At 43.2% G+C, this 22,713-nt stretch overlaps 1 protein-coding gene across 1 annotated transcript in view; it reads left to right on the top strand.

Moving 5' to 3' along the window:
• The window catches only part of EPG5 (ectopic P-granules 5 autophagy tethering factor), a 210,699-nt gene that overhangs the window by 58,854 nt on the left and 129,132 nt on the right, over positions 1-22,713 (top strand). The window contains exons 4-8 of the mRNA XM_089656878.1: positions 5,731-5,867; positions 10,233-10,340; positions 13,484-13,557; positions 14,981-15,086; positions 17,853-17,967. Of these exons, the coding sequence (XP_089513004.1) occupies positions 5,731-5,867; positions 10,233-10,340; positions 13,484-13,557; positions 14,981-15,086; positions 17,853-17,967 (540 nt within the window). The remainder of the gene's footprint in view (positions 1-5,730; positions 5,868-10,232; positions 10,341-13,483; positions 13,558-14,980; positions 15,087-17,852; positions 17,968-22,713) is intronic.

The following is a 22,713-nucleotide window of genomic DNA, read 5'->3' as shown; positions in this document are numbered from 1 at the left end:
GGGTCCGGGGAGACCGGATATAGTGAATGCAGGGTCCGGGGAGACCGGATATAGTGAATGCAGGGTCCGGGGAGAGCGGATATAGTGAATGCAGGGTCCGGGGAGAGCGGATATAGTGAATGCGGGGTCCGGGGAGAGCGGCTATAGTGAATGCGGGGTCCGGGGAGACCGGATATAGTGAATGCGGGGTCCGGGGAGAGCGGCTATAGTGAATGCGGGGTCCGGGGAGAGCGGCTATAGTGAATGCAGGGTCCGGGGAGAGCGGCTATAGTGAATGCAGGGTCCGGGGAGAGCGGATATAGTGAATGCAAGGTCCGGGGAGAGCGGATATAGTGAATGCAGGGTCCGGGGAGAGCGGATATAGTGAATGCGGGGTCCGGGGAGAGCGGATATAGTGAATGCGGGGTCCGGGGACAGCAGATATAGTGAATGCGGGGTCCGGGGACAGCAGATATAGTGAATGCGGGGTCCGGGGAGAGCGGATATAGTGAATGCAGGGTCCGGGGAGACCGGATATAGTGAATGCGGGGTCCGGGGAGAGCGGATATAGTGAATGCGGGGTCCGGGGAGAGCGGATATAGTGAATGCAGGGTCCGGGGACAGCAGATATAGTGAATGCGGGGTCCGGGGACAGCAGATATAGTGAATGCGGGGTCCGGGGAGAGCGGATATAGTGAATGCAGGGTCCGGGGAGAGCGGATATAGTGAATGCAGGGTCCGGGGAGACCGGATATAGTGAATTCAGGGTCTGGGGTTTAATAACACTTTAATGCAGAGAATGCATTAGGTAGAAATCCTTTTACCTTTCTAACCACTTTATTGCAGACAGCAAGGCCTTATTCACACAGGAATACCAATCTGCACACCTATGTGAAGGGCCAAATTTACCTGGCATGGGATGGACAGGCGCTCCATGTAGGCAGCCTGTTCAAATCAATGACAGGTGGTTGGCTGCATGGATCTCCAAGTTGAATCCCCGACTGTACATCCTTGTATTGGACCCACACAGATGTACACGCTCTGGGATGCACTTAGACATCCGTGCAGCTGGCCACCTGTCATTCATTTTCACTGGCTGGCTACACACAGCTACACGGAACACCTATGCATCCTGCGTGGGTGAGTTGGTCTTTCTCCCAAGTGTATGGATCGGTATGCCTATGTGAATAAGGTCTAAAACAAACCTTAACACCTGAACCCAGTGTTGGAACTTGTGACACGTGTCAGTAAAACTGTACCTTTCTGTTCAAAACGTTCTCATGTCTCCCTTAGGAAAATGGCCCTCCACAACCAAATGTTCCTTTTTAAATACAAAGAAGAACTCTATTCTAATAAGAAGTATTTTTTTCTCTAAATCTGACAATAATAACATAAATCTCAAACACTTTGTTGTTTTTTTTTTTTAATATCCTTGGAGCTTTCTTTTTCTTTTTTGCTCCTTATCTGTGCCACTTTCCACTTGACAACCAGTGACATACCAGTACGTCGCTGGACTTCAAGTGGTTATAGCGGGATGATGTCTGCAGCTGCGTACACCATCCTGGTTTTGTTTTCTTTCAGCCAGCGGTCGGCTTTCTTGTAAAAGCAATCCTAGTGGCTACTAAGCTGCTGGAGGAGCTGCTTGTAAAACTCACACCCCCCACTCCCACCAAATTCCATGGCTCTCCCGAGCTATCCCAACCCACCTGGAGACCCAAGCGTTCGGTGGTTCCGCTGGCTGACCATTATTATTATTATTATTATTATTATTATTATAATACAGTATTTATAAAGCGCCAATAGTTCGCTCAGCGCTGTACATTACAAACGGGGACAGAACATGTGACAGAACAATAACAATACAATGCAAAACATGAGGGGATCGAGGGCCCTGCTCTTTGGAGCTTACAATCTAGGAGGGAGGGGATGGTGGCACAGGAGGAGATAGCTGAGGGGGATGGAGTGGTAGGAAGAGTGGAGGAGGTCGGTCAAGTTAGCAGGGGGTAGGGTAGGCTTCCCTGAAGAGATGGGTTTTCAGGGTGCGCCTAAAGGAGAGGAGAGTAGGTGATAATCTGATGGGTTGGGGCAGGGAGTTCCAGAGGATGGGTGACACCCTGGAGAAGTCCTGGAGGCGGGCATGGGAGGAGGAGACCAGGGAACTAGAGAGAAGAAGGTCTTGTGAGGAGCAGAGTGTGCGTGCTGGGTGGTACTTGGATATTAGGTCGGTGATGTGACCATAGAAGTAATCAGAGACTGGAACGGCACCAATCATCTTTATGGTATAGGAAACCAGAAGCGGTGGGCATGTGTTCACTATTGGTTTTGTGGTTGTAAACAGACCCTTAGGGGTTTGAAAAAAACAGATCATACCGACAGTGTAAAAATAAAAATTTCCCCATAAAATTTAAAGCGCCCACGTCCCTCCCATGCTCGCGCAAAGGTGAACGCACACGTCTGTCCCACATGTGCACAAAGGATGATCGGCCCACATGTGAGGTGTCACCGCAAACGTCAGATTATTATTATTTTTACAAGCACTTATATAGCGCTGTCAATTTACGCAATGCTTTACATATATATTATACATTAACATCAGTCAGACTGAGGGCAGGAATTCTAGCTCCAGACCTCCTGTGTAAATCTAAAGTGGTGACCTGCAAAGGCTTTTAAAGCGTTGTCTATGGATAATAAAATTTATGTCATTTGTCACCATTGCACGGGCATGCGCGAGTTTAAAGCATGACATGTTTCTTATGTATTTATTCGGCATAATATCAGTTTTATATTTTGCATTGCATTTTTCTGCATTAAAATTAAAGTGTATTTTTTCCAAAAAAAGTTCTTTTGAAAAACCACTGCATTGACCTCTTCCCTACTGCGCTATAGCTGAAAGACGGCTACAGCGCGGTTGTCTAGTTCTGGGACGATGTCCATGAACGTTATTCCAGAACACGCCCCCTGCTCACCCCTAGCGGCACGCTGCTGGTGATCGCTGTGTTCTACGGACACAGCTGATTACATGATACGGTAAACGGCCAATCACAGCGGCCTTTTACCACGTGATCAGCTGTGTCCAATGACACAGCAGATCACCGGGAAAATACAGCTGCCAGTTATCGGCTGCACTTTCCTCACTCTGTCACAACATGAGGAAAGTACTGCCGATAACTGGCAATTGTCAGAGAAGTGACTGGCACTGATAATCGGTGCCCTGATGATCAGTGCCCAGCAGTGCTGCCCACCTGTGCCACCCACCTGTACCCATCAGTGTTGCCCACCTGTACCCATCAGTGCTGCCCACCTGTGCCACCCACCTGTACCCATCAGTGTTGCCCACCTGTGCCCTGCAGTGCCACCCACCTGTGCCCTGCAGTGCCACCGTTTAGTGCCACCCAGCAGTGCCGTCCATCAGTGCTGCCCAGCAGTGCCGCCTATCAGTGCAGCATCATCAGTGCCAGCCCATCAGTGCCTCCTATCAGTGCCCATAAGTGCTGCCTATTCGTGCCACCTCATCAGTGCCCATCAGTGCTGCCTATCAGTGCCTCCTATCAGTGCCTCCTATCAGTGCCCATCAGTGCTGCCTATCATTGCCTCCTATCAGTGCCCATCAGTGCTGCCTATCAGTGCCTCCTATCAGTGCCCTTCAGTGCTGCCTATCCATGCCACCTCATCAGTGCTCATCAGTGCCGCCTATCAGTGCACCCTCATCAACGCACATCACTGAAGGAGAAAAATTACCTGTTTGCTAAATTTTATAATAGAAACAAAGAAAAACTTATTTTTTTCAAATGTTTTGCTCTTTTTGTTTATAGCGCAAAAAATAAGTCACCCAGCGGTGATTAAATACCTCCAAAAGAAAGCTTTGTTTGTGTGAAAAAAATGATAAAAATTTCATATGGGTACAGTGTTGCATGACCGAGCAATTGTCATTCAATGTGCGACAGTGCTGAAAGCTGAAAATTGGCCTGGACAGGAAGTGGGTATAAGTGCCCAGTAGGCAAGGGGTTAATATCGTGTGACATAAAAAATTGCAACACCCATCATTTTATTCTCTAGGGCCTCTGCTTTAAAAATATATAATGTTTGGGGGTTCTTTCTAGAAAGTAACTTTCTAGAAAAGATGTTGATTTTTACAAGTAAACAAAAAGCTTCAGAAAAGACCTGGTCTTCAAGTGGACACTCCAGGTCTTTCTGTGCCTCTGGGACCTATGGTGTCTTGTGTTAGTCTCTGCAGGGGGGGGCACTTCGGCTCTGTATTACAACTCTTCATGCTGCCAATCAGAGTGCTGAACACACAGCCAGCATGACAGGGACAAAATTATTATTATTTAGGATTTATGGCGCCAACAGTTTGCTCAGCACTTTACAATGTAAAGGGAGACAATACAGCAACAATACAAGAGGGATAGGAGGGCCTGATCCTTGGAGCTTACAATCTAAAATTCCTGCAAAGTGAAGGAAATCCCTGGTTGTCACCAAAACTAGTGTTCCCATTGGAATATTTCCCTTCTATTAATGTTCTGGTGACAGCCCAAAATTTGTGAGTTCTCTTTCACTCTCGGTGATAATGATAATAGGAAAAATAAGTTAACGCTTCCTAACGGGGGTACTGACAGCAGTAAAAACCTGACAGGGGTTTTACGGTATGCCTTTAGTGCTACTTGAATTTGTTAAAAGCTGTAATGGGACTTTGCCCAGAATACATGAATTAGCACATCTGATGAAGGGATGATGACTATGTTACGGATCCGCCAGGTGGTACCTCTGGCAGCCCACTAGGCGGAATCACCCGGAGCGTGGAGTCTAAGTCCCGGTCTGAGTTTTCACCAGGGCCCCTGATGGTGGGGATGGACTTGGAGCAGAACCAGGACCAGGTCACGACCTCCGAGCAATACCACCAGTGGCAGAGGGAGCCTCCGGGGATGAGAGTAAGACAGAATAGAGCCAGATGTGAGGAGGCCGGCAGACCAGGCAGGATAAACAGGCGGTTGTCACCGTGGGGGACGGCGAGGTACAGAGACGGCAGGCAGAGAGTGGTCAGGTCACACGCAGGGTCAGTACCGGAGTCAGTCCACAGAATGGTCAAACGAGCCGGGGGTCGGGATAGGAGAAGGCAGCGTAGTCAGGGGCAATCCGGGTCAAACACAGGAGAAGGCAGCGTAGTCAGATAATCCGGGTCAGGGCTGGAGCAGGCAGAAGGTCAAACAATCCGGGTCTTTAATCACAGGGCACAGGTAACAGGTCAGACCTTGCGGCGATTTGTGACAGTGCAGGGCATCTTTAAATATCGCGCCCTGCAATGTCATTGGCCGCCCAGGACGCGCCCCCGGGCTGTCATTGGCCGCCCGAGGCGCGCCCGCGGCTCCTACTGCGCATGCGCAGCCTCCTGTCAGCCGCGGCCCGCCGGGACCTGGTGCTTGTGTCCCGGCGTGAGCTGCCGCTAGTGCGCATGCGCCAGGGACGGAGCCGCGGTGCTCCCTGACAGACTATATGGACTGTTTGGTCCAGGGGCGGACTGACCATTTGGAAACTCGGGCACTGCCCGAGGGCCCGGGGTCAGTAGGGGGCCCCATGAGATGACCCTAGTACCTTTTTCATAGGCTTTTTTGAGTTTGGGCAAGGACACAGGGGCCCCATGAGTTGTCAGTCCGCCCCTGGTCTGGTCCTTTCCATACGGCTCTACTAAATACTGTTCCTGGTGTTCCCGTTGCGAAGTTCTTCCCATCATTCTCTCCTTTGTGTTTCCTGTAGCTCCTCAGAAGCTGGAGGGATCTCACTCCGATCTCATCTTATTGAAGGAATGTATCAGTGTTTTGTTTAGCTTCACCCGGCGGCTGATTGAGGACACCCAGTTCCAGAACGACATTCTGCTGTGGCTTCAGAAGCTGGTAAGTGCTTTTTAGGTCCTCATAAATCACAGTGCAGCGCTAAAAACTCTCCGTATGAATGACTCAATAATAACTGGTTAAAAATAACCGTAGAAACCACTCAGTAATAAATGATAGGAAGTTCAAAAAATGACAATGAATATATAATAAAAGTTCGTAAAATGACAATATGTGCTCTTAAGGTGCAAACTCCAACGATACTTCAGTGCTGGTGTAAATGGGTGTAGTAAGATTACGCACTCACCAGATGCGCAATAGAAATGTGCATATAAATATATAACCAGAGGTCCTCTTAAGGGAAACAGGGTAAGCCGGGTGATGGATTATCCTCCCTCTGAGTGGCAAGCGGCACAGCAGAAAACTCCAGGGCACTTCGTCAATCCAAACAGCCAGAGGTCCCCCTTTAAGGGATGGATGGGTGTTGCGGCCTGAGTTTATAGGGAATCCCCTCTCTGATTACTGGGATGGATCTTTAAGCTTTGATGGGCTCTGAAATTCAATTAGTCCACAAGGGAGCCAAACAAAAAAGTGCCCATAGTGTAGTAAAGGTAATTAAAGTATTTATTCCAGGATTAGATTTCCCACAAGTAAGAATAAAATTGGATTAAAAATGATGCATCGATGTACACATAATACACAGGACTAACCGTCCAAAATTAAAGATGGCCGCCGGACCTTAACAAGGCACCGGCGGCGTGACGTCACGGCGTAATTGGCTCCTCCTGGATGCTCACTATTCTAAAATTCATTATATAGAAAACCTTTCAAAACTTGACAATGTATGACCAGAATTTTGGAGACTGGGTAGTCATGGATGTTAAAATCCAGATTCTATAAATCTGTCAAATACCCGCTGCATTTTCAGCAAGTGTTTTCTAAGCTTTATCAGTGAATTCAGACTTTTTTTCATGCAACTCAAAGATCTTACAAGGCAGTTGTGTATTTATCAGAAATTCTGTCCATTATACCTATATGAGCTTTTTTGGACCTCCTATTCCAAATTCATTACTATTCAGGGGCGGACTGACCATTTGGAGACTCAGGCACCGCCCGAGGGCCTGGGGTCAGTAGGGGGCCCATGAGATGCCCCTGGTACCTTTTTCATAGGCTTTTTTGAGTTTGGGCAAGGACACGGGTCCCATGATCCCCTATTGCCCAGGGGCCCCATGAGTTGTCAGTCCGCCCCTGTTACCATTAATATGAGGCTGGCCCCCTTTATTGACTGTAAAGGCCTACACTCATCTGGGAAGGCTTTCCACCAGATTTTGCAGTGTGTCTGTGTTCCTATTCAGCTAAAAGACCATTTGTGAGGTCAGGCACTGATGTTGGAAGAGAAGACCTGGCTTGAAGTCAGTATTCCAAATCATCTCAAAGGTGCTCAGTAGGGTTGAGGTCAGGTCTCATTGTAGGTCACTGGTGTTTCTCCACACCAAACTGGTCAAAAATATTATTTATTTATTTGACATTCTTTATTTATACTAAAATTACACTCAATGGCCACTTTATTTAGGACACCTTGCTAGTGCCAAGAAAATATCCCCCACACCATTACACCATCACCACCAGCCTAAACCATTTCTACTAGGCAGGATGGATCCATGCTTTCATGTTGTTTACGCCAAATTCTGACCCGACCATCTGAATGTCGCAGAGACCAGTCTGCCCATTCTCCTCCTGACCTCTGACATCAACAAGGCATTTTTGTCCACACAATTGCCGTTCACTGGATATTTTCTCTTTTTCGGACCATTCTCTGTAAACCCTAGAGATGGTTGTGCGTGAAAATCCCAGTAGATCAGCAGTTTTTGAAATACTCAGACCAGCCCGTCTGGCACCAACAACCATGCCACGTTCAAAGCCACCTAAATCCCCTTTCATCCCCATTCTGATGCTCGGTTTCGTCTTCGATGCAAGTCATCTTCACCATGTCTAGATGCCTAAATGCATTGAGTTGCTGCCATGTGATTGGCTGATCAGCAATTCGTGTTACCAAGCAATTGAACGGGTGTCCCTAATAGAGTGGCCAGTAAGTGAATATACAGCAGGTATAGTCAAGCAGTCCAACATGTATGCCATTTAGTATACAAAGAAACCAGCATGGAAAACATATTACATGCACCTCCAGGGTTACTCCTGCTAATGTTCCTAATCATTACATAACAGCATAGAAAATTAGTTTTGAAAGGCCAGTTGCTGCTGCATGCTGTGATTTAGAGGTTATAAGGAATAAAGTGGGTGATAAAGCAATAGTAGGAAAGTCAAAAAAAAAAAGAGGTAAAAAAGCCAAAGAAAAGAGACTCAAGCCAGAGAGCAGGGAAAACTCTCCCCTCTACCCCCACCCAGACATTCCACCTCTATTCAAAAAAACATAATGTCATCATTCCTGGGAGTCAACATACAAGGGATTGTCTATGCTCTTGGGTAGTTGAGAACTCATCCCAATAGAACTATGTTGTTCCGCCATTTGTCTAATAGTTTCATTGATTTTGATGAACCACATCGAGATGGTAGTTGGAATTGTGGCCACTGATCCAAGATACCGCACCTGGGTCATGGGACAGTAGGTAATCAGTAAAGTTTTGTGAAATACAACATACTTCCAACCAAAACAGTTTGAATGATGGGCAAGGCCAGAAAATATTTACAATGTCTCCTGAGGCCTCATCAAATTAGGTTTTTATGGATCTGGCTTGTGCACAGGGGCACGCAGTCATACCTGGAGCACAAAAGGGTCTTCCTTTGGGTTGGAAGGGCACAATCATCTAAAATGTCTTTGTATGGTGTAGTATTACCAATACCTTACACTGGAAACATCTTACATGTGCCTATGAGAATAAACCTCTGTACCACAAGGGAGGACTTTTTGGTAAATACAAGGAACTTGTTAGTGTCATATCCTTTTGGATTCTTTTAGCAATCACTAGATTCTTGCTGAACCAGAACATTGGTCTGTAGAGGTTACTCTGGTCTCATTTAATGGTTCTGTTCATTAGGCGAATCTCCAGGGGTCTGTTGAGGTTATTCTGGTCTCATTTAGTGGTTGTGGTCATTAGGTGAATCTCGAGGGATCTGTAGAGGTTATACTGGTTTCATTTAGTGGTTCTGATTATTAGATGAATTTCCTGGGCTCTGTAGGGGTTATTCTGGTCTAATTTAGTGGTTCTAATTATTAGGTGAATCTCCAGGGCTCTGTAGGGGTTACTCCAGTCTCATCTAGGGGTTCTGATCATTAGGTGAATCTCAAGAGCTCTGTAGAGGTTATTCAGGTGTGTTTTAGCTGTTGTGGTCATTAGGCGAATCTCCAGGGGTCTGTTGAGGTTATTCTGGTCTCATTTAGTGGTTGTGGTCATTAGGTAAATCTCCAGGGGTCTGTAGAGGTTATTCTGGTCTCATTTAGTGGTTCTGATTATTAAGTGAATCTCTAGGGCTCTGTAGGGAGTTACTCTGGTCTCATCTAGCAGTTCTGATCATTAGGTAATTTCCAGGGGTCGATAGAGGTTATTCTGGTGTCATTGAGTGGTTCTGATTATTAGATGAATCTCCAGGCCTCTGTAGGGGTTACTCTGGTCTCATCTAGGGGTTATGATCATTAGGCGAATCTCCAGGTCTCTGTAGAGGTTTTTCTCGTCTATTTTAGCCGTTGAGGTCATTAGGTGAATCTCCAGGGGTCTGTAGAGGTTAGTCCGGTCTCATTTAGTGGTTGTAGTCATTAGATGAATCTCCAGGGGTCTTTAGGGGTTACTCTGGTCTCATTTAATGGTTCTAATCATTAGGGGAATCTCCAGGGGTCTGTAGAGGTTACTCTGGTCTCATCCAGTGGTTCTGATCATTCGGTGAATCTCCAGATGTTGGCAGTAGTTACTTTGATCTCGTTTAGCAGTTCTGGTCATTAGGTGGATCTCCAGGGGAGTGATTTCACTAACGTACAAAGAACATGTAAGGGGTGTTCTGGCAATGAATGCAAACAACCTTCTCCAATATAATGCGTCCGACAATGAAGACGCTGAAGAGCTGTTGTTCCCATAGAAACTTCTTCATCTAATGTAGGACAGCAGCCACTTGACATATCTTGTCTTGTAATCTGAATGGTCCATTCTCCCCTTATCCCTCATTATAATATTCAGAATCTTCTACACGGAGGGCTTAGAGAATGACTAGGCTGCTTTATGTGGTGCGCTTAGTACTTCTGTAAAATGGTCATCCATTAGGTACTTAAACCTGAAGTTTAATCCGCTTATACATTACCTTCCCTGGTTCCTCTTTTCCCCCCTCACCACCATTCTAACAAATTTAATAAATAAATCCTTTCTATTGTTATTTGTCTTATTATTGGCCTACATTTGTATTCATTCTCTTGTTGTTTAGGTTTCTGTTCTGCTGAAGGTTGGATGTTTGGGGGACCACCTCTTTCTCCTAAACCATGTGCTGCGCTGTCCTGCTGGCATTAATAAATGGGGTATTCCCTTCATACAGGTGAGTGGTGGTAGAAGTAGGTGTAAGGCTTTAGACCCCTTTCAGACGGGGTGGACTCCGTTCCAATCAGCAGAGCATCTGTGAGCTGATCCCCACTGATCAGACTAGAGCAGGATGGAAGACACTTCCGTGTCCACTCTCTAAGAGAGACCCCACTCAATGGGTAACTGGATTCCGCTATCTAATTACACCCGGCTACCTCCAATCCGGTCTGCCAGAATGGGTGACGATGCAGTCCTCAACATTTTTTTTGCGGACCCGATCAGGCCCAGAGGTAGATGGGCATAAACAGACACAAGTTTACTTCCATACCTATACCAGACTATCACACTTATGTGCAGGAGTAATTTTATTTATTATGACATCACCATGTACCTGTGTCCTTATTCTGACCCTTTTATGCTTCCTAAATAAGCAACCTTGATTGGTGTCAGACAAGTGACTGAAATAAAATAAAATACACCTCCAATATGTGAATCCCCAACAGCATAGTCACACTTTCTCCCTAGAAAGTAGAATTACTATAATATAACCTTTCTATCACCATACCATATCTAAATACAGACTACCCAAATATTCACAAACTAAATGAATAAAATAAATAAATAAGATCAATAATATGTCCAAATAAAGTCCAAAAAGGTCCACCAAAACAAATAAATAAGTCCAGTAGTCCAATCCTATTTTAATCCTTGTGATACCTCACAAGTGCATTATCTTTCAAATACTCCATAACAATATAAAGTGCAACTTTAAATCCGTGCAAAATCCAAACCACTCCAACTGTGATTACTAGTGATAGTGCAAGAAAAAAAAATTAATATATATGTATATAAATAAATGTATATCCAAAATATACTGAAAAATGTGAGCCAAAATCCAATCTTAAAGTGAGCTTTACTAATCTATTGAAGTGCTCACTTTAAGATTGGATTTTGGCTCATATGTTTCAGTATATTTTGGATATACATTTATTTATATACATATATATATTTATTAATTAATTTATTTTTTTGCATTATCACTAGTAATCACAGTTGGAGTGGTTTGGATTTTGCACAGATTTAAAGCTGCACTTTATATTGTTATGGAGTATTTGAAAGATAATTCACTATATAAGTATTCTTTTTTTCGAAGTATCACGAGGTTTAAAATAGGATTGGACTACTGGACTTATTTATTTGTTTTGGTGGACCTTTTTGGACTTTATTTGGACATCTTATTGATTTTATTTATTTTATTCATTTATTTTGAGAATATTTGGGTAGTCTGTATTTAGAATATTCACGTGGTATGGTGATAGGTTATATTATAGACAAGTGACTGAATTCCCTTCTTTGGTGGAAACCAGCTTGTCCAGAGCTGTTTCCAACAGTCAGTTTCTTACTCTGCACATGTGTTTACTCCTCTGATTCTAAGTCTCCAGTGAAGGATCTCTCCTTCCTTTTAAGAAGGGTCAGGGGAGCCTAGGGAAGGCTATCAAGGCTCCTGGTATACTTTGTTACAGTACAGTCCTTGGGGATCATTCACACCATGGTGCAGAGTCATCAGCTTTTCTGCACGCATTCTGCAAGCGCGCAAGGAAATCAATTGTTCTCTATGTGGGTTTTCACACCACAACACTAGTATCACGTGCAGTTTTTTTTTTTATGCGCAGGAATCTGCAACCTGTATAAAACTCAATGGGGCTCGCATGAAAACTGATGTAAACTGTTGTCTCTGCAAGTGAAATCTCTGCATCAGTTTTCATCAGTTTTTCTGCATGTATGGTGTGAACGAGGCCTTGAAGTGGTTGTAAACCCTTACAAATGCCTAGTGAAGTGATTGGCCTCAGGTGAAACACAGAAATGAAACAAATCCTCCTACATAAGTTGTACATGTTTATTTACAGCCTTGTAAAACAGACAGATCAAAGGCTAGTTCTCAACTACAGAAAGCAGGGGTGCAGGGATCTGAAGTCACACACTGCACAGGATAGAGCTGGGAGCTGAGTGTGATCTGAGACCTGAGTGGAGGAAATGGACACACTCCCTTCTAAAAACTTTCATAGGGAACCCTGTACAGCTAAGGCTTCTATGTCCTGGACAAGGGTGAGGCCATCTCCTTGAATTGTCTGGTGACTGCATCACCGGCAGTGCTGGGGGAGCGCAAGGGAGCATGTTCTTGAATGACGTCCATGGACGTTGTCCCAGAATCAGACAACCACGCTGTAGCAGTCCTTCGGCTATCAAGGCTCCTGGTATACTTAGTTACAGTACAGTCCTTGGGGATCATTCACACCATGGTGCAGAGTCATCAGCTTTTCTGCACGCATTCTGCAAGCGCGCAAGGAAATCAATTGTTCTCTATGTGATTTTTCACACCACAACACTAGTATCACGTGCAGGTTTTTTTTCTGCGCAGGAATCTGCAACCTGTATAAAACTCAATGGGGCTCGCATGAAAACTGATGTAAACTGTTGTCTCTGCAAGTGAAATCTCTGCATCAGTTTTCATCAGTTTTTCTGCATGTATGGTGTGAACGAGGCCTTGAAGTGGTTGTAAACCCTTACAAATGCCTAGTGAAGTGATTGGCCTCAGGTGAAACACAGAAATGAAACAAATCCTCCTACATAAGTTGTACATGTTTATTTACAGCCTTGTAAAACAGACAGATCAAAGGCTAGTTCTCAACTACAGAAAGCAGGGGTGCAGGGATCTGAAGTCACACACTGCACAGGATAGAGCTGGGAGCTGAGTGTGATCTGAGACCTGAGTGGAGGAAATGGACACACTCCCTTCTAAAAACTTTCATAGGGAACCCTGTACAGCTAAGGCTTCTATGTCCTGGACAAGGGTGAGGCCATCTCCTGGAATTGTCTGGTGACTGCATAGACCAGAAATGACTTAGCAGATAGCAGAGGATTGACAGAGCAGACAGAAATCGCACTAGGTGCTTTGGCCTTACGGTTAGCACACACTATAGAGGGATATGCTCTTCATTTTTCATTTCAGATGTTTACAAATGTTTTAACTAGTGAAGGTTTCCTGCAGATTTTAGACTGTGTTAGAAAAGCACCCAGTATCTAATAATGTCTTCCCATACTGATGAAAATACAGGATGATATTCACGCAGTTTCTGAAATGCCATTTGTTTTTTACAGGTCCGAGTTTTGCACAATCCAGCCGGCGTATTCCACTTCATGCAGCAGCTTGCCGTGCTTATGTGTCCTGTCAGGTATGATGTCTCCAGATGTCACGAGAACTCCTGAGAGGCTAGTTTAAGGCACTGGCTAGAGAAGCAGTTCCCTAGAATCGTGGTTCGGGTTGGAAGAATTTTGTATTGGTTTCAAATAGGCCTGTTTTACACAGGCTTCAGCTTGTATAAGAGCAGTGTGAACATCAAGCTTTGACAAAGCATTTGCAGAGCTTTTCAGCAAGCTTTGTGAAAGCTTTTAAAGTACCGTTCAGCTCCAATTTGTAAATGTTGAACAGAGATCCTAATAGGAGTGTTGATTGTCACATTAACCAAGCTGCTAGCAGGCTTTGATCAAGCTACAAGAAATTCTGAAGCGTGCCAGCAGCTTGCTTAACCAGTTCCCTGCCACGCTATAGCCGAAGGACGGCTACAGCTCGGTTGTCTGATGGACGATGTCCATGGATGTCATTCCAGAACACGCCCCCAGCGCTGCCAGTGATTGCTGTGTCCTACGGACACAGCTGATCACGGAATACGGTAAAAGGCCAATCACGGTGGCCTTTTAGCACGTGATCAGCTGTGTCCAATGACACAGCAGATAACCGGTAAATGCAGTTGCCGGTTATCAGCTGCACTTTCCTCACGCTGTCACTGTGAGGAAAGTACTGCCGATAACCGGCAATTGTCAGAGGACGGATTGGCAACGATCATCAGGGCACTGATGATCAGTGCCCTGATGATCAGTGCCCAGCAGTTTCACCAACCTGTACCCATCAATGCCGGCCACCTGTGCCCATCAGTGCCACCCATCAGTGCTGCCCAGCAGTGGCACCTATCAGTGCAGCATCATCATTGCTGCCTATCAGTGCTGCCTATCAGTACCCATCAGTGCTGCCTATCAGTGCAAAATTACCTGTTTGCAAAATTTTATAATAGAAACAAAGAAAACCTTTTTTCTTTTGCATTTTTCTGTTTATAGCACAAAAAATAAAACACCCAGCAGTGATTAAATACCACCAAAAGAAAGCTCTATTTGTGAGAAAAAGATTATAAAAATTTCATATGAGTACAGTGTCACATGACCGCGCAATTGTCATTCAAAGTGTGACAGAGCTGAAAATTGGCCTGGGCAGGAAGGGGGTATAAGTGCCTGGTAGGCAAGTGGTTAAAGTGGCAATCAACACTTCGATTAGGTTCTGTGTTCTTAAAGGACAACTTCTTTAAATGTAACGTTGTCCTTTAAGCAGATAAATCGGCTCATGTATTCTATGGATATTTCAGGTTTATATTTACTATAGCTCTTTGCTTGGAGTTTGTATCTTAACGATCAGTAGAACCAGTCATTTTTAGACTGGATTGCTCAATTCTTTTTTTTTTTTGTGAAGCAGGATCTCTACCAGGAGAGTGGATGCTCTCATTATCTAATGTGGGGGTAACGTTACATTCTTGATCTTCGTTGTAGAAACCGTGTTGACTTCCTGTGTCACATGAAACCCAATGAGAAAAAAGGATCCTCAGCTGGAAAAGAGTCCGGAAACTGGACACTGGTGGATGAGGGAGGCGAGGAGGTAAGACGCATCTGCATAGTGCTGGACACATGTTTTTTTGACATGTATTGTGACTTGGAAGAATATTAATGGCAGTAATTAGAAAAAAAGTGTATCTCAGGGCAAAACCTTCTTTTTTTTTTTTAAGTTTTGGGTGGAGTGGGGAAAGGTTAGCCCTTCTGTCAGATTTTTATTGCTGTCTGTGTCCCCATTGCGGAGATTCATCCACTCTTTGTACTGGTCACCATTGTCATCTGGGGATGTGGCTTTTGTACCAAATCACTGAAAACCTTCTGTCATCTCCAGTAATGTAGTTTAGTAAGTTGTGACCAGGTAAAAATTACAACTCTTGGTGAGTGTTTTTTTTTTTTTTTTTTTAGGTTTTACTTAACATAGGCTTTCAACATATTCATAAATAAAAAAAAAATAAATAAAAAAAAATATATATATATATATATAAATAAAATTTACTAAAGCTGTTATTTTGCAAAAACTAGTGGTGACTTCATCTGTGTGCTTTACATAACCTGTGCATGGAGCAGAGCTGTGGGAGGGACCCAATAGGCCCCACCCACAACAGACTGCCTCTAGAAAACTACAGGAGGGGGAGGAGACCAGACCAGTCACCCTGCACAAGGACAGAGAGCAGCAGTGACTGGTCTGTATTACTGGTTACTCCTGCACAAAGACATTTGGCACAAGCTCTTTCATGCTGGATTTCTGCACAAATGTGGAAGATATACACAAAGCACACCAAGATTCGTTTAAGATACGTTTACGAATACACTAGCTGTTGTAGGTAGACAATACTTGTTAAACCCAAATTTCAGCTTTAAATCCCTGAGCACTTCTATCATGAATAAGATAGAGATGTAAATTTCTTGAAATTTTGAAGCCATGGGAAAAAAAAAAAGAAAAAAATTCATTGTGGAGTATTTTTACCAGTTGAAAGTCATTTTGTTACACTGGGAAAGTGAAATGCAGTGTATAAAAAAGTATTATGCTTGAAATTAAAGCAAAGATTATGCAGTGAATAAACTAAACTTGCTTTTTAAATTCTTATTATATATGTTGAGAACATTTCAACTATACATGAGAACCAGTAACCACTCCCTTTCTCTCAAAAGCAACCAAAAAACAAGAAACCATCAACTTTAAAAACAAAAATCTAATTTTCCCCTTATTACCAATAGCAGAGTTTCTGGACTGAGGGAAAAGCTACTTGCACTTTTATTATGGTCCTCATCATTTCATTCCATAAAGTATATGTTAATGTCCTTGGGGCTCCTCTGTCATGCAAGGATGTGTTTTTTTCATCCTTGTAGCATTTGGAAAAGAATATTTCTTACAATATTTGCAAATTGCACCCTTGCTCAGCAGATATTGCACTGTGGAAATGTTTCCAAACTCTAGATGTTGGCTGCACCATTTTACTGAGAGGAGGAAAAGAAAAACCAATTTACTGATCAGACTATAGGGAAACATTATGCCGTGATGGTGGAGAACTTTAATAGGAATCATTTAAAGATTATAAAGATATATAAACTATCATCTACTGTATCCCAACAATCACCCAACTGTAGAAGGTACAAGATGCAGCCCACAAGCAAACTAAACTGGAGCCTTTCCCTTGCAGTGCCCCCAGTGGCAGAAATGCATATTTCTCTTGTTTGAGAACTTCATTGAGGAGTACAATGTTACTTGAATTGTATTCCAGAATTTGCTTGTCTACAGCTGAGAGAACTTGCAATAATTTAAGACTTTTTCATACTATAAACTCTCAGAAATCTTTCAATTAAGTGATATTAGGCCTTCAATTTTTTTTAACACAATAACTAATGTGTCTATACTTACCTGCTCTGTGCAATACTTTTGCACAGAGCAGCCCTGATTCTCTTCTTTTGGGGTCACCTTCTGGCTCTCCTGGCCCCTTCTCTTTGGCGGGTGCCTCCACAGAAGCCACTTTCCATGGGGGCACCTGTGTGGGCTTGCATCCGAGCTGCTCTGTCTGCGTCCATTGACACAGAGTAGGCGGCTCAGCCCTGCCCCCCTCTCTTGTGTCACAATATTTGATTTACAGCAGCAGGAGCCAAAGGCTGCTATCAATCTGCCCATAGAAGACAGAGACTACTACTACTGCTCTCATGCACATCGCTGGATCGGATCGGGCTCAGGTAAGAAAAAGAAGTGGGGGGAGGTGCAGCACAGATGGTTTTTCACCCTAATGCATAGAATGCATTAAGGCGAAAAACCTTAAGGCTTTATAACCACTTTAAAGTTTTTCATGCTATATAGTTTGAATGCCATGTCATAGATATAATTTTTATTATTGTAAAAAAGCATATTCCATAATCCTGTTTTTTTTTTATTTTTTCTGTTTTCTTTTAAATTTTTCACGGAAAAAATCAAAAATGGTTTTGGGAAAAAAAAATATTTTCCCAATTTTTCCTTTTTTTTTCTCCAGGCCTTCCCATCTCTAAGCAAGAGAAAGGCTTTTTATTTCTGTTTTCTGTTTGTTTCTTCATGGGGGAGATTTCACTTTTCTTCTTGTCTAGATGGGTGTCAGTACAACAAAATGAGAAGTTGCCCCAACAGGTTTACATACAGTAGCAAAAGGCTGGCAGAAGTTCTTTCTCACTCTTTCCAAAGTAAAAAAAAAAAAAAATTGGATTGAGTTGGGCTTTAATTTGCTGGAGATCCTTTTTAAATACATTTATTTTCCTGTTGTAATAATGAATGGCATATTCTGAGACATTCTCATTGCCTCCCATGTCTCCTGTGTCATAGGATGAAGACCCCGAGACGAGCTGGATGTTACTTTCCGAAGAAGACCTTATTTGCCTTTTGGGACAGTTCCCATTTCATGAACTTTTCAAGAATGTTCTAGGGTTCAATTCAAGGGGTAAGCTGCTTTCAGTATAAGAAAAAACAAAAACTAAAAAAAAACTTGTATATTCCATGAATTTTGGCCCTATTTGCTTCCGTTGAGAAGATATTCAAAACGTTTTTTTTTTTTTTTTGCTACTATTGGCTGGTCACATTTTTCAGAATGGTAAAACCAAAGGGCTGTTTGTAGAGACAATGAGGTCCATGTAGAGCTTGTCAGTCAGTATAGCAATCCATTCAACTGGTCAGTACTTGATGCATGCAGAGCTCAGTTATATGAGGACTCGACTAATCTCACTGCAGTTTTTTCTGGCACTCGGGCTTTTTTCATTTCTGTCTGTTTGCCTTTTGCTGTACAGTAATTGTTTACTTTACACCTGCACCCTGATTGGGCAGCAAGCCCAATACTTAGATCCCGTAACAAAGGTTTGGGATGTGTGAAATTTGTAAGCCCTGACTTGCTCACACCGTATGACACACTAAATAATATTTAAAAATCGTAACATAATAAATCTGGTATACAGGGAACACATGCCTATCTTTGTGTATAGGTGTTACATATAATACTGTTGTTTGCCTTTTTGTCCAAGTATGGGATGTATTGTTTGAGATCCTCCCGCTGTGTTATTGCTAGGTTTTATTTGGAAGGGCCAAACCGCAATCTGTGGCCTTTATTTGAGAATTCTGTAACATTACATACTTGTTTGATATGACCGGGAATTCTAGGATAGTTACAGAGGGAGTTGCCATGATGGCTTAGTAGTTATGTGACTGTGCAGCACCAACTTCATGTTTTGATAATTGGGTGGGGGGGGGGGTGGGGTGGGGGTAAAGTTTACAACATAGCAGCAAAAACTGTTCAGCAGATTTTGTCCTCAGCAGCTTTAACCACTTGAGCTCCTGAGGATTTAACCCCCTTAATGACCAGGCCTCTTTTTGCTACTTGGCGTTGCACTAATTCAACTGATAATTGCGCGGTCGTGCAATGCTGCACCCAAACAAAATTTACGTCCTTTTTTTCACACAAATAGAGCTTTCTTTCGGTGTAATTTGATCACCTGTGCGCTTTTTATTTTTCACGCTATAAACAAAAAAAGGCCACAAATTTTGAAGAAAAACAATATTTTTTATTTTCAGCTATAAAAAATATATAGTAAACTCAAAGTTGGTTATAAATTTAGGCCAAAATGTATTCTGCTCCATGTTTTTGGTAAAAAAAAATCCCAATAAGTGTATATTGATTGCTTTGTGTGGAAGTTATAGCGTCTACAAACTATGGTATAGATACTGCAATTTACGCCATTTTTCTGCTATACAGCGCTGCGCTAGTTTAACGGACAATTGCGCGGTCATGCAATACGGTACATAAATGAAATTTACATCCTTTTTTTTCCCACAAATTGAGCTTTCTTTTGGTGGTATTTGATCGCCTGTGCGGTTTTTATTTTTTGCGCTATAAAAAAAAAGGCTGACAATTTTGAGGAAAAAAAAACAATATTTTGGACTTTTTGCTATAAAACATGTCCAGTTAAAAAAATGCAAAAATCAAATTTAGTCATAAATTTCTGCCAAAATGCATTCTGCGACATGTCTTTGCTAAAAAAAAAACCCAATACGTGTAAATTAATTGGTTTACGTGAAAGTTATAGCGTTTACAAATGGCGGTATAGATACTGGGGTTTTTAGGTTTTTTTTTATACTAATAATGGCGGCGATCAGCGAACTATGGCGGCGATCAGGGACTTATGGCAGCGACCAGCGACTTATGGCGGGACTGCAGCGGACATTCTGACATTGGGGGGGTACTGACTTGGGGTCACTGACATCCCCAAAAACACTAATACAGTGATCAGTGCAAAAAAAAAACTGACACTGTACTAATGGCAATGGGGAGGAAGGGGTTAACTTTATTTTGCAGGGAAGGGTTATAGGAGTGAGGGGAGTGTTTTACTAGGGGGCGGGGTGTGTGCTGGGCGGGACAAGGCTGATCGAGAAAGAGAATCTGTTCTTTCTCGATCAGCTCATCCTCGAGCTGACAAGGAAGTAACAGACAGCACAGCTACTTCAGCTGTGCTGTCTGTCACTGTTTGCCGCCGATCGCCGGGAAACAGCCGCTAAGGAGCGGCTGTGACCCGGCGACTGACATCTGCGGCGGTGAGCCGCGGGACAAATAGGGCGGCGGCACGCCTCGCGCGTGCCCCCTATTTGTTTACAAAACACACGTTTTAAAACGTGGTTTTGCCTGCGAGTGCCGCCCTGCCGCCGTATATGTACAGTGGCTGGGCGGCAAGTAGTTAAAGTATCCTTTGCATCGTTGTACGGGCAAAGTGCAGGGTCACTTTAAAGTAGTTGTAAACCTCAGGCATGAAATAGGAACAAAGCATATACCTCTATAATGTGTACTTGTCTCAATCCAGAGTACTAAGTTTAATTTCCGTCTACTGCTTCATTCCTCTGCTATCAGCATGGGTCACTTCTGACAAGTTTTCCTGACACCAAGAGAAAAATTGTGACAGGGGAGGGACCTTTAGCAGATTGACAGCCTCAGCTCTGTTCCTGTGTGCTGTGTGACAGGGGGTGTGTCCCTTCCCTCCAATCAGCTCTCAGAACTCTCCCCACTGAACTCTGTAGACTATAGTATCAGATCTCCACCCCCATTTTTTCTGAACTCAGACAAGCTTTATGAATTCAGAACTTTGAATGTAGATGATGTAGAGAAAAGAAGACTGCAGGTAAGCAGGAACAATTTATGTAGGAGGATTTGTCTCATCTCTGTGTATCGCCTGAGGGCAGTCACTTCACTGGGTATATGGAAAGGTTTACAACCACTTTAAGTTACCATATAAGTGTAAGCTAGGCATTCTCAATCACGTTGGCAGAGATTCCCTGTCTTTTGATAGATCTCTTGCAGTGTTTGTTTTAAAATTACTTTCTTTCTTGTCCATTAAGGGACACAGGTAATGTTAAACCTTCGGGTTATACTCCTGCCTACAATTTTGGACACTGGCAAGCAAAATAACTCAAATCCAGCTATTCAACATGAGTGATGGGGAAATTGCATATTACATATTCCTATTAATGTTGGCCTTACAACTATCGAATGACGCCTCTAATATCATGGTTATTCTGGTTACCTTAACCCCTTGACGCCGACGTCACACAAATTTGCAGCCTCACGATACTGGGCTTTTTTTCCGTGGGGCTGCATATTTGTGTACATGTCATTGTGCTGGGAGCCACGGGTCATGTTCTAACGATTGGGACCCGGGACTCCCGATTCCAGGTCACATGATTGTTGTGATAGCCTCTGATTGGCTATCACAGTGATCAGTCACTGTGCAGCCCGGCCCCCTTGTTTTTTGTTCTCTGTGAATGGAGAAGAGAGATACATCGTATCTCTCTAACTCCTGGCAGAGAGAGAAAAAAAAAAAAACGTTTGTAAAAAAAAATAAAATAAAAAATAAAGAAAAAATACCTAGATCAAGGTTTGATCTAGTTCAGTGCTAGGGTTATTGTTTGGGTCAGGGTCAAAGGTCAAGGTCAAAAGGTCAGGGTCAAAGGTCAGGATTAAAAAAAAAATTGGTATCAGTGTCAGTTAGTGTCAGTGTGTTTTAGGTAAAAAAAAAAAAAAAAAGACAAAAACAAAATGCGCACTATTGTTTCTGGGCTGTAGTATGGGTGCAAATAACATACACATATATGGTATCGCTGCGATCATCAAGAGCTGGAGAATTTATTTTGGGTTGTTCTTTGGTAGTAGGTTATGGTAGTAACAAGAAACACACAGCTAAATAAAAAAAAAATTTTTTTACTATTTTGGTCCAGTTTTCCTTTGATAATAAAAATAAATCAGGAGATATCCTTTACCATTTACCACCAAATGAAAGCCAAATTTGTCCTGAAAAAACGCGGTATAATTCACTTGGATGTACAAAGTAGTGATATGTACGGTTTTACTAACACATGTCAACATTGTGAAAATTGTGCTTAGGCATTTAGATTTGTTTTACCCTTAGGTGTGAAGGGGTTAAATAACAACTCATACCAGGAATGTGGCTATATCGACCAGCTAGCCCACTCTTCTTTTAGGAATGTTCTGTTTTCCTTAGAAGGTCATTTTGCTTGCAGTGAGAGTTGACAATTTCCTTACATTCAAGGTCTGTATTACCACAGCCAAAGCTGGTAAGAGCTTGTTTTCTGAGCTTGCAATCATGCATGCGTCTGTGGTCACCTGTGTGCCGCGTCATGTGAAAGCATGGGGGCTCCATGGTGAAACAGCAACTTTAGTTAAGTATCAAATACAACCAATTGAACGGGATGGACTTTTGTCTTTTTTCACCCAGACTAACTATGTACCTATGTAACAACCCCAAAAACATAGCAAAACACACAAGTCTTCAGCCTGAAATTTGGTTCAAACCATATCTGGACCCCGTTGGACTGGATGCTGCAGAGCGAGCCTAGAAGTAACCCTCTGGCACTGGGCTTCTGGGGGTGCTTTCCAGATTGGTTCTGTTTAGGTTACCTGCGGAGTGCTTTCCAAGATCAGAGCTGCTGGTATCGTTTTGGCACTTGTCCTGTCTCTGAAGACTCACTAAGTAAATAGGCTAATTGGGCTGGACATTGGTCACTGGGCACCATTATTTTCCTTGTGTTATGCTAGCTTTGCCATAGAAGTAAACGCAGTTCAGCAGGGCACTGATACTATTCTGCTGGGTGGAGTGTCACACTTATGCACCCTGTCATTATCGGGAACATAATC

Source organism: Staurois parvus, unplaced genomic scaffold, assembly GCF_062004578.1.
Source record: "Staurois parvus isolate SC_StPar_1 unplaced genomic scaffold, SC_StPar_1.0 ptg000946l, whole genome shotgun sequence".
In the NCBI taxonomy this organism is placed as follows: Eukaryota; Metazoa; Chordata; class Amphibia; order Anura; family Ranidae; genus Staurois; species Staurois parvus.
The sequence above is the reverse complement of the archived record's forward strand: the minus strand, read 5'-3'. Positions and strand labels throughout refer to the sequence as shown.